Consider the following 12,934-nt stretch of genomic DNA (forward strand, 5'->3'; position numbering starts at 1 on the left):
TAGTTAAAATGTGAACGCCATCATAAATCCATTTTTAACCCAATGATTGATAAGCAGTATCATGTATAATGGAATATGTGAAGGTTTTTGCTTGATTCAATCTGCATTGAAACATACACCTGTGGTGGGGAGTGTTTCCAGATTTGCTGGGGAAGTGAGAAGGCAGGTAGTGCCTGCCTCCTTTTTCAGGTGTAGGAACTGTGGTAGAGGGAATCTGGAGGAAACAGTGCAGTGACAGCTTTACAAACCATAAAATCATTTTTGTTTGTTTCAGCGTGAAAAGAACTGAAACAAAAAGCAGTGTCACGAGCAAATCGCAGACCAGAAGAGACACTGTGGAAACATCTAGTGACTCAGTGATTGCAGAGATAGCAAGGAGGAGGAATGATGGTCAGGCTTCCTCCAGTCCCCCATCAGAATCCATGGGACAAGCAAAGGATTACATAAAGGCAGCTGAGAGCCACTGGGGGCTTCCTGTTCAAAAGCTGGAAAAAGTTAATCAGACCCAGCCAGAAGACACTAGTGGCCAGCAAAAACCTCATCCTGGGGAGCGGTTAAAGACAGGGCTTCTAAGCAGGAGCCCCGTCTGTAGCTGTGAGTCAGCATCACCATGTCCAAAACAAAGTCCACGAGTGGCCAAAACCCAACAGAAACGCAGGAACCGCAGCTCTGCGGAAGACTTCGACCACCACAGGAGAGTTTCTCTTGGAAGTGATCGATTAGTCCCGAGAGAAATAATAGTGGAAAAAAGCAAAGCTGTCAGGGTTTTGCCAGCTTCAGAGTTGTCAGATCCAGGATTACTTTTGAAACAAGATTTGGCAAAAACCACGTCTAAGGAAGAGTTGCATGTTTTGGAAAGTCTCTCCTCCAGATATCTTATGAAAAATAACCCAGGGCAGGCACAGCAAACCGGCTTAGCCACAAACACTGAAAGATTATCTACAATTCAGAACAGCCCAACCAAGAAAAGAAAGAAATACGAAAGAGGCCATTAACACCGAAGAGGATTGCACCGTTGGAGTTGAGGACATAGTGGCCAAACCTGTGACAAGAGAGCTGCGAATATAGATGCCGGGATTTTAAAGGAATTAATTAGAATGACCAATTTAAATAGGAAGTGTGTTATCTGTGTTATGGCTATGGTTTGTTTTCAAAGCATTTCAAACCGGGAGGCTATATGCTTGTTCTAACAGCGTTGCTTCTTTATCATTGTATTTTATGACTGTCTTCAGAGAATTAGTAATGACAAAGAGCCATCCACCTTGTCAGGGAGGAGACTGTGCAAGGACTGCATGAAGAAACTGATCATGAGCCCCTTCTTGGCACATCACTGTGCAGACAACACAATGGACCATGCAAAGACAGTGCTGCCGTGCTGCCATTCAGCTCCAGGGGTACAATCCATCCCCCTGCTCCTCAGCCTGAGTAGGAGGGCAGTGAAAGAACAAGCTAGTGGTTCTTAGCGTGTGGTCCTGGGACCAGCTTCGTTGTCTGGAAATGTGCTAGAAATGTGGTTATTGGGCCCTGCCCCATGCTGAGTAACTGCCTTTGGGTGATTCTGAAACATGTTCGAGTTTGAGAACCACTGGACTAATAGAACACTCCCCAGTGCTTCCTCCAGCCTGGCTGCCATGGCCTCCAGCTCACCAGTTGGGGCCAGATGTGCACATGCATCCCCTCGGACTCCCTCAAACTTGTAAAACACTTGGGTTTGGTGTATGGGTCACTCTCTTCCGGGTTCTACAGTATGGCAGCCATGGCACCCATGAAGGTGTTACTTTCCCTTATAATTGTTGAAGTCGATGGGCAATTCTGCCCAACCTTAGGAGAAGACATCAGAGAGGCTCGTTGTTGCCTGTAGCTCAAGCATGTCACAGTCCCTGCTCTTGCACCCACCTCCAGGATTTTGGTTTGAGACAGACTATAACCTAACAGGAACTCAGTGACCAGGTTCCAGTTTCCCAGTTGGAAGGCTTCGCAGGCAGTTCAAATTTCAAGATGGGAGCCTTCCCTTTACAATGTCACCCACTGTCTCCATTGGGCTTGCTGAAATGTCACATAATGAATTATAGCAATGACTTATTTTGGATGGACACCCGCTAAAAATTTCCAATAACCGAATTTCACTCTAAAATAGGAAAGAAACAATATTCAAGGTCCATTCATTCAATACATCTTTTTTTTTTCTGTTCAACATGGGGTGGTCCTTTGAAATGGCACCTCCCCTAAGTAATAAGGAAAACCAAGTATATTCCCTAAAGTGTTGAAGTTAGCAGAAAAATCACCCAGAAAAGCCCAAAACAATGACAAGAGTACAGAAACAGGCATAGTGTAGGTTCATGCTTGAGATGGATTAGTGGTTTATTCCATCCCGTTCTATCCTTTCCCGTATCTCCTGTCTCCACTTGTTAAGACCAGTAAGACTCATGAAGCAGCAGCTATATTTCATGGCACCATTTTGGGTCATGAAATTCCATCTTGGTCACCAAGCCTGACTGTGGTGGTAGATACTGTTACTTTAATGTTCCAAACCCTGCCTAGAAACCTGTTCCTGTCCCATGATCCCAGCCTCACCACCCCCACTTGAAACAGCCCTGCCTACTGGTGTCCTGTCCTCTTCCCTCTTGGCTTTTTTCCTGCTCCCAGCGGAACCCAGTCAAGGGATTCTATAGGAGAAGAGGGAGCCCAACAGAATACTAACTTCAGTGGAGCTGACTCTGCTTATACAATAGGGGTGGGCTGCACAGAGTGGAAACCGAGTACCTGGTAGAATGTGCATTTCCATGGCCCACTGTAGGCCCCTCTCTTAGAGCAAACAGTATTTTAGGTGTGCTCTTTATTGAACACAGGGCCACAGTGTGTCATTGAATCTTCTTAAACAGAAGCAATTAGAATGATTTAGATATAGGGAGGGCACAGGTAATAAGTAACCCAGGGGATAGACCAAGAAGCAGCTCTCTGGAAGAGTCTGGAATTAAAAAGACAGCTGTACTAGAACAATAGCCTCTGCCTGCTCCAGAACTAGGGGGGAGATATTTGAGCTGGAGCCACCAGAGAATATTTCTATTGAGAAGTTTTTATTTGTTTGTTCTGTTGGTTTTTTGTTGTTTTTGTTTTCTTCTAATCTTTCTCTGAAGTATCACTCTGGTATTGAGAAATTTTTATTTCATTAGCTAACCTGAGGTTGGTGGTTAAGGCTAGTACTTGTACTTAGAATGATTCTCTGTCAGGAAAAGTCTTGGCTTTAGAGTTTGTTATAGTTGGGGATATAACAATTACTGTGATCTAAGAGAAAAAATAGCACCTTTGGTTGTAGATAGATGTAGTTTTCCTCACAGCCCTCACATCCCTTCATGTAAAAGGGATTTTAACAGGATTTACGGAGGGAATGGCTCTCAGTTCCCACACTGTGACATGTGTTTGAGGAATTTTGCCTTTAAGCATTTTTCTTGCACATGGCTGAAACACCCCTGGCTCTCTTGTTATTTGAGTGGTTGCATGATTCTTTGGATATTTGGAAGTACAAAGGGGTAAATGGATGCCAGGGGTTTTTTGTTGTTGTTGCTTATTAGGTAAGATATGAAGAGTTCTCACTGTTGGGAATGGTATGTGTTTTGACATTCTTTTTTTTTTTTTTGAGACAGAGTCTCGCTCTGTTGCCCAGGCTGGAGTGCAGTGGCGCGATCTTGGCTCACTGCAAGCTCCACCTCCCGGGTTCACGTCATTCTCCTGTCTCAACCTCCTGAGTAGCTGGGACTACAGACGCTCGCCACCACGCCCGGCTAATTTTTTGTATTTTTTTTTTTTTTTTTTTTTTTTTTACCAGAAACGGGTTTTCACCATGTTGGCCAGGGTGGTCTCGATCTCCTGACCTCATGATCCGCCCGCCTCGGCCTCCCAAAGTGCTGGGATTACAGGTGACAGCCACCGCACCTGGCCTGTTTTGACATTCTTAATGATCTTAATAATTTGGCATCTGAAAGTCTGAAACCGTGTCAGTATTCTTAGTCAAAAAGAACAAGTTCTTCAACCACTTGCGTAGTACCCCAAATTATATTCAAGTCCCTGTGACTCCAATGCTTGGAGAAGTCATTGATATGATTTGATTAATGTTGTAACTTTGAATTTCCTAACTTTCTCAGTGGCATAGATTCTAAGCCACTTCCATGTGCTTTCAGATGGCATCTTAATAGATTAGTGTTGAGGTTATTTTAATGTCCATAAACAAGAAAGGTCTGGGAACAATCTGTATGATTTTTCTTTCACATTTTCTTATCTTTGCTACTGGAGGTTAACTGTCGTCCAGATATGCATATGAATTGTGAAATGCAAAGAAGCAAACATTTGGGGGTAGGGGAGTAAGTGCTGTAGTTCTTTTGTTCACTTATTTTAATACTATAGAAGTGTATTTCATTTTTTAAAAAGCAAGAATCATGAAAACCCTCTGTATTTTGATTTATGAAGAATATACCTTCTCTCTGAAGTATCTCAAGATTTATCTTGGGGACCACAATGGGATCACAGTGTAATTGTTTGCTGTTGTTGTCATGTTTGGATTTTAGCATGGTTTGTTATGCATGTCAGTGGCCTTTGATTTCAGAAAGAGCTTGGCGAGGGCAGAACACATAAGGGAAGGAAACCTCTGCTCAAGAGAGTGGCCTGGGATCACAGTGTCGTCATTCCCAATTTCCTTGAATTCCTTCTTGGCAGACCCTACTGTAATATTACACAAAACTGTAATGAGTGGCCTTCCTTTGGAGGTAACAGATGCCTTTCCTAAGAACTCAAAATTCTCTTTTCAGCGTGCTGTGACTTGAATATGGAAATCATTTTAATTTCTTCTTTTCTCTTATGAGGAAATTTCCATGCTTGGTTTGTCAAGACAAGAGAATTCATTCCTTATTATTGAAATATTAATGAACTGAAACACGTTGAAGCAAGTAAAAAATCAAAATTAGGTTGGTTTATCTTAAATAGTTAAAAGCCTTCCTTAGTACAAAATAAATTAAGCGTTGTAAAATGAAGTTAATTCAGGTAATTACTCAGTACAGAAATCTAACCGTATATATCATTGGTATTGCAATTTAAGGGTATAATTAAATTCTCAGAAATCTGCAGGACTCACTCTAATTTGCTTTCTATATTTATTTAACAAGACAGGGAACAAATATGTGTCAATGTGCAGCTTAACAGAGGGGACTTGAATGGATAAAATTATCTTTAATTATCTAGAGCTACCCAGTACTGGGCTTGAATTTAATCATAGTCAAATGTTTCCTCTGGCAGCATAATATTACCATACACTATATTACCTTATAATTGCCATTACAGTTCCTTATCAAAAATGTTAATTCTTTGCTTGAGCAAAAATCAGTAAAACCATATGTTTGACCCTAAAGTATTTGATCAGGGAACAGAAGGTGTGAATTGGACAGATCCCCCGAATAACTTTCTTCAATCAAGTTGAAAAACCAAACAGCTATGTAAGTCCCCAGGAGAGCTCTTTTTCCCTTATCTTCTCATTTGTTTTGTTATAAACTGTTTAAATAGTTCAAATGGTTGTGCATGCCTAGGGGATGAAACATATGTAGTAGAAATGTACTGTTTTATAAATAAGGAGTAAAATTGTTTTAAAAAATTAATGTGTATCACTTCTGTTCTTCAAAAACAAGTGAATTAACCCCAAGAAATACATATTCAAAATGCCCTTTTCTGGACAGCTATTTTAAATTATGCTCTATTTGTAAGAAGTGTTTGTGTTTTCTTTGTTGAAATAATTCTGCAGTTTTGAATACTATGTAAAATATTCAAAGGAGCTTTCCATTTAACCATCGGCCTTAAAGATTTAGGTATTGAAAACCCAGCATGAAACATTTGGATTAAATTGACCCCTAAGATTTTGGGGTGCTCCTTACAATGTGGACTTGTTCCCAATTCTGCTGCCAACTAAGAGCTAAGATAGACCTCTTTGGCAAGATTAAACTATGGCACTTTGACTCCTTTCCAAGGATCTTGACATTCCCCAAGTGGATTCATTTCCATTTTCCAAGTGAATCTAATCTTTACTCAGAACTGATGAAGTCCTGGGCTGACTGTCTACACTGCCTTTTATTTCAGTACTGCAGGCTTCTCTAGTTTTGTACATAACTTTTCAGAAGCAGTTTAGTCAGGTTGGAATAATACATTTGAATAGCTGTGCGTGCAATGCTGAGAACCACTGCAGTCGATGAGGTGTAGCTCATTTCTTCCTAGGGTTTTGGTCATGGTGGCCCGCCGTCTGGCCTAACCCACAGGAAAGACACCCTGCCCTGGACATGGGGGCTGGGCCTGGGATCTGGGGACTGCCTAACAGCATGGGGCTGCAAGCTGCAATCCCTGGGTCCAGGCTGCTGCTTTGCCACTAGTTGGTTTTATAAGTTTTGGTACAAGTCATGTAACCTCCCAGGCCTCAGTTTCTTCATCTGTCAAATAAAATTATCTCTAATATTTTAAGTGCCAAACACAGCTTTTAGTGCATCGGGATAAACATTCCCCTCCCATGTATTAATGTCTACATCTGTTTGAAAATGGTTCTCTACACTGGCCACCTACTGGGGTCACCTGGATAGCTTCTAGTTCAATCAGAATCCCTGAGGTTTGGCCTGGGCGTTGGTATGTTTAAAGCTCGTCAAATAATGATTCTCAGGAGACACCATAGTTAGAACTATTGTTTAAAAATGTGGTGTGTGCGTGTAAATAGCGGATGTTAAAAGAGACAGGGTTCGCTGAGTATTCTTTAGAAGAGGGGCTTTCTGCTAATCAGAAGTGTACCTACTTTCAAGTAAATGAGTAGGCATGGCTTTGGGGACAAGGTGTCAGTCAACAGTCATACATGTTAATCTTACAAAGAGATGTGTTTTGTTTTCTTCTGAAGGCCCCTCTGCATTGGTTCTGCTGCTTTAGAACCTACACATCCCAACGCACCCATCATGTTTGCCAACATTGAGAAATTGTTACCCTCGTTCAGAAGATGGGTCTTTAAAGCACCTAAATAATTGTCTGAAATTTTTGCATAAACCTCTGGGGTTTGCCTTTGATCATGATCATTAATATCATTAATAGGCTCTCTCTAAAAGTGCGTGTGAATCTCAAGTTAGCATTTGGCAGGGCAGTGGAAGAATGAACGCTTTTAAAATAGTTTGGCTCAGAAAGTGCATCTGAAATAACCCTGTGGGAAAATCAGGAGAATTTCTCATCCTCCAAAGGATTACCTAGGATGAGATACTGACCTTGTATTTTAAGTTCAGTTGCATTTCTTAAAACCTCATTCATTACCCAGCCTGATTTATTTTAGGAGTGAAGTAGGCTGTGGGAGGGGCTATATAATGATGTATGGTTTTTATGTTTGCTTTTTGTTTTCTGCACAGTTCCCAAAAGATTTTTTATCATAACGTGTATATATATTTCTTTAAAAAAATATCCAGCTTCTTCACAAGATTTACTATGGCTTTTCTCTTAGAAATTAATGCTGAAGAATTCTCTCCTCTTCAGGCTCTAAGGCGATCAAACCCCAGAAGGCTGAGTGTGTGCGGGGTGAGCAGAGCGCTGACCTCTGCCAGGGGAGAGGTCAGTTCAGCACACAAGACTCAAAAGGGAGGAAGAAAAAGCAACTCCTCAGCAGGGAGTTTGACTTGCTTTAGGGCAGAAGAGCTTTTATAAATGAGTTCCCAGTCTCCCACGCCCTCTCGCCTGCACTTCTGTTACCAGTCCTGTTCTGCGCTTAGACACACACACACAGACACACACACACACAGGCACACTCACACCTCATTTCCACTCGTTGCTTCACATCCCTCTCTCCACCTGCCCCAGGAACAGTGGAGAGTCTGACAGACCCTGCTCCAGAGGAGGCAGGTGATGGATTGACTGGGAATTTTTCTAGGCCCAGCAGCTCCCAAGGCCTTTTCAGTTCCTCCTTCACATGCTTGACTGGTGAGAAGAACGCAGAAGGCTCTTTCCCAAACCCACGGTGGGTGCCTGGGAAGATGAATACCAGCGCATCCATTCCTATTGTCAGAGGGAGAGGTGGAATGGTAAATCAGGGCAGCCTCCAGCCAGGAGATGGGAGACTGGGCTGGGTATTTGGGATGTGTCCCAGTAGGAGGAGCCTAGAGGGACCTTCCTGTCACAGCACAAGAGAAGGACTTTGTGAAGCAGCAACATTGCTCTATTCATATATTCTCCTTAAAATGCTGCCCCAGTGAGCCTTGTCCCAGTGCCCTTCTGCTCAGCATGTGGGCCGTCTGCCTGTGGCAGAGCCTGGGGCATCTAGAAAAGAATATTCTCAGGTGGCTGTCCTGTGAAAATGCCCCATCAATCTGAAGGCACTTGTAGGCAGCAGAGCTTTCTATGCCAGAGGTGTCAGGGATCTGGGTTGCTATTGGGGTTCTTGTTTTGATGCCAATAAGCATCTTCACCGGAAAGAACCTTCTAGATGTCACCAAAATCTTTACACAGGCTCAAAGACAAGGAGTCTCTGCATCCATCTGTGAATTTTCTACCGCAAATTTTCCCTGTTTTCCCTTGAAGATAGCATTTCCTGGTACCAGTTTATCAAATCTCATGTTCTTCTGGGCCCCAGTTGTAGAAACAACTTTGGCTCTTGTTTTGCATGTCTGTCAAGTCTAATTCCAGGTCCTAATAATGTTTTAGAAAAGCTCACTGAACTTAAGAGAAACCTTAATTTTCTGCTACCAGCAATGCAAGTCTGCCTAGGCCACCTGCCTTGCCCTCCATGCAAGGGCACTCCTAGCAGAGAGATGGTGGGAGAGAAAGTTTGGCTTCACATTTAGCCCCTTCTCAGTGCCAAAGAAATGGCCACTGTGCAGTGACGACGGCCACGGAGGGAACTTCCTTTTAGGGAAAGCCTCTGAGGAAGCCGGGGGTGGGAATACAAAGTATTTCTGAAATGCCCAACCCACTGAAAACCTCCAGAAAATGGAAGTCAAACAGTATCTCGTTTCATAAGGAGAGAAAACTATCTCAAGACTTGAGTGTCCAGGAGTCTTCCAAGGCCAGGTATCTGAGCTTAGCTCATTTGGCACACATTTTATAAAATAGGGGTTTGGAGGGATATCGAAGAAGAAAACTGTGTTCTATTCTAATTATTCGCAGGCTGTCGACACTCACAGACCACGCACTGTTGTAGACTTCAATTAGGCACCAAGTTTCGTACAGTCCTATAGTTCATTCTTGTCTTGAATGAGCTTTTCTTTCTCCTGCACTGGAAGCCGGCTCTGAATTGATCAGGGAAAAAGCTAACAACGATTCGTATAGTCACAACCAAATACGACACCTACAAGTGACATAGCTGGTACGATCCTTTTTAGAAGAAGCTTATGTTAGTTTTCTATCCCTGTGTAACAAATTACCATACATTGAGAGACTTAAGACAACATAAGTTTATTATCTCACAGTTTTTGACACTTAGCTGGGTCCTCTGCTGAGGGTCTCAAAGGCTGAAATCAGGGCACCAGCCAGGCTGCATCCTCATCTGGATGCTCAACCAGGGAAAGGTCCACTTCCAAGCTCCCTTGTTGGCAGAATTCAGTTCCTTACATTTGTAGGACTGAGATCCGCATTGTCCCACTGGCTGCTGGCAGGGGACTTCCTACAAGCCATTTCGCGGGTCCTTGCCACATGACCTTGTCCATTTCATTAATGGGGAAACCTTGGCATTGAATCACTTTCATGCTTTGAATCTCTTTGACTTCTCCTTCTGTGACTAGCCAGAGAAAACTCTCTGCTTTTAAAAAGCTCCTGTAATTAGGTCAGCCCTACCTGGATAATCTATATTTGAAGGCTAACAGATTTGAGACTTTAATGACATCTGCAAAATCCCTTCACAGCAGTACCAGGATTAGTGTTTGATTGAATAACCAGGGGCCAGGGACCTTTGGGAGCCATCGTGGAGTCCTGCCTACAACCAGATCCAACAGCACTTAGCTCTTCTCTGACAGGCCCAGTTTAATGGTGTAACGGTGAGAAAGTAGACTGTCAGTTGGAATCTAGCTGAATTCCTTAATCTTTTAATGGTTGCTTAGAGCAAATACTGAAAGCAGTGTTCTTTCCTTTACCTGTAGCCCTTTTCATGAATATTAACTATAGTGGCACACATTTATTGTCACCATGACAGATGAGGAAACTGAGGCACAAAGAATTTTGGAAACTTTCCCAAGTTAGTAAATGGCAGTGCCTAGAATCTGGGTCTGGCAAACCTCAAAGCCCAGAAACTGTGTTGTTAGAACACACAGGTGGAACATTTCAAACCAGGAGCTGGAAGGAAGAGCTGCAGTTGGAATCAAAGAAGTTTCACTCCAGAATGCATGCTCTTCACCACTAAGCACACAGCCTGGCTTTGCACACCAAGAAGGTGAAAGTAACAGTCTAGTGAAGGAAGGGTCAGGCCCACGTGGAGGCTGAATGTTCTGCAGGAGATGTTCAGGACCTCTTTTGTAACTGCACTGCAGCCAACACTGTCCGACTGAGAGCTCACAGGAAGCACGGAAATGACAGGGCGTGGAGGTGGAGAAAGCCAGAGATTGTGGTCCCTCCCAGCCCCTTCCCATTCCCTTTACTTTACTAGAGGCACTTTTTTCTTAGTTTGTTGCAAATCTGTAGGACATGTCACGTTTGCGCTCTTCCTTTCTGCTTTATGCCTTGAATTCTTTAAAAATTCTTCTAAAGTAACATCACTGCAAAGCCAGAGAGAGCCCCTGAGGGTATCTGATTGTTCATGTCCTGAACTTGGAGGGTTTATGTTTCTGTCTTGGGGATGGGGTTTTTCCAAGTCACTCAGTGTGGGTGCCTGGGTGCAGAGGAAACTTCTACATAGAATGTACTTCTGGCCTACCCTGACACGACAAACAGGTTGTGGAGGCGTAGCCTTTTGGGGATGTCAGGTGGAGGAAGCAGAGCTGCCCACAGGCAGTTCCAGGAACTCTCAGGTGTGTCTGAACTGGCCCAACTGCACACTGGACGTGGCGAACTTCATCACATTCAAGCGATCTGGATTTTAGTCCTGTTAAATGCTCAGGTGTTTTTGTGGTGATAACCTGGAAGGAAGCTGCCAGGGGGAGTGGGAGTGGTTAGAGAACATGGGATGAGGCCTAATGATAATTGCAATCACCTGACACTGGCGAGGACCCTGGCACCTGCATCTCAGACTCGGTGAGCAGCAGTGTGGTTCTGAAAACACCTGTAAAATGTGTGTGTGTGCATATGCGTGCACACACACAGGGAGCAATAAGACCTAGTGAGGCTGTTGATTTCCTTTCTGAACCTCTTTTCCTGCAACTCATTTTAATTCTATGAAGCAAAAACTAAAAGGGAAATCGGAAACTTCCCAAGAACAAAGGAACAGCCTACAAAGGAGCAGGGCTTAATCTTCCTTTGATGCAGAAAACACCTATTGCTCCCGGATTTATACAGATGTCACTTTCTAGGCAGAACCAGTTCAGATTGGTGACACTGTCTTAGCAGTCACTTCCTGTGACCTCCCTTGAGACTTTGCCTCCATTTTTGTGAAGTGCTGATCTCCCAAGGTTTTACCTTTTAAAATCACACTAAGGGCAGGACACCGGCATAAACCTCGCAAATTCCCAGAAGAGGCAGAAAACACAGCAGCCCAGGAAGCAGGAGCCCCGAGTTCTAGTTCTGGCTATTGCTAACTCTCTGTATAACCTCAGACAAGTCCTTGAACCTCTCTGGGCCTCAGTTTCCTCTTCTGGGAAAGTAGTGGGGGTTGGATCCTTTGATGGATAAGGTCCTTGATTGCATTAACATCCTGTGATAAAGGTGTTTCACATGTAACATCTATGATAAAGGTATTTCAACTGCACACATCTCAGCAAGGATGAACTAAAACAGCTTTTCACTCTTCAGGTGCAGAACAGAGGGGGCGAACCTGTTTGGTTGCCTGAGTAGTGATTAGGAAGCCAGCTGCAAACTTGTATTTCCCTCCGGGATCACCGATGAGCACCACCAGCCCTGCCAAGAGAGCTTCTCTTTAAAACAAAGCTGTTACTTTCATGTTGCTGGCATCTGCGTTTGCTTTCTGGATAACTCAACCCTTGGGTGCCCTGGTGTGGATATTTGCAGTGCGGGTGGGTTGGAAAAGGCAGCAGGCAGACCTCAATTCAAGGTTCTTACTGGATTTAAGAGCCTTTATTCTCCAGGTTAATTTTCCTGACTTGCGTATCACAGGTTAATACTGGACCCAGGCATAATGATACATAATTTGAGACTTGTAAAAGCTGTCTTGGACTTGAAAGAAACACACTCTAAGCCAGGAAGGTTGTGCCCAGCATGCAAGAGCAAGTAATACAGGTAGAATATATGTCCAAAGCAAGAGAGCCGCACCCTTTTGACATGATCTCAGAGGCTGCCGGGCAGGGTTTAGGCTCCTCGGCTGCCAGGCAGCGATACCACAGCAGCCCTACAAGCATCACTCCCCCCAACCTGCTCTTAGTTTTATTTTAACAGCCATTGGAAGGCAATGGTTCGCAAATGGAAATTCGTTATTTTTAATAGACCCCGAAATACCTCGTGGATTTGAAGTGATGCAACAAGATTGCCCTAATGTTTTCTAAACTTTGTTTTTAAGACTTCTGGGGCCAGAACTGTAGAGAACTGCCTCAGGGCACCCTTCTAGCTCAGATAACCAAGCTGTTTGTTGGCATTGCTGGAGACTGACATACCCTGAGCTGGGATGTTTAGCTGCTTGTGGGGTGGAAAAAAAATGTTAAGAAAAATAATTGTTGTTTTTGCAAACTATCTATTTAAAAACAGAACCTCAGGAAGCAGATTTCTGTTCCAATGCTTGGATGAATCAGAGCTTACAAAGTATAAATACACATTAGCAGGAGGAGGCTTCCCATAACCCATGTGCTTGTAT

At 43.5% G+C, this 12,934-nt stretch overlaps 1 protein-coding gene across 3 annotated transcripts in view; it reads left to right on the forward strand.

The window, feature by feature from the left end:
* Positions 1-5,642, forward strand: part of SLX4IP (SLX4 interacting protein) — a 192,495-nt gene extending 186,853 nt beyond the window's left edge. For all 3 annotated transcript variants that reach the window (XM_063802675.1, XM_001169452.7, XM_054674486.2), the window contains one exon: positions 275-5,642. In XM_063802675.1, coding sequence (XP_063658745.1) covers positions 275-995 — 721 coding nt within the window. In that variant the 3' untranslated portion in view covers positions 996-5,642. The remainder of the gene's footprint in view (positions 1-274) is intronic.
* Positions 5,643-12,934: the final 7,292 nt, after the last annotated feature.

This window comes from Pan troglodytes, chromosome 21, assembly GCF_028858775.2.
Source record: "Pan troglodytes isolate AG18354 chromosome 21, NHGRI_mPanTro3-v2.0_pri, whole genome shotgun sequence".
Lineage (NCBI taxonomy): Eukaryota > Metazoa > Chordata > Mammalia > Primates > Hominidae > Pan > Pan troglodytes.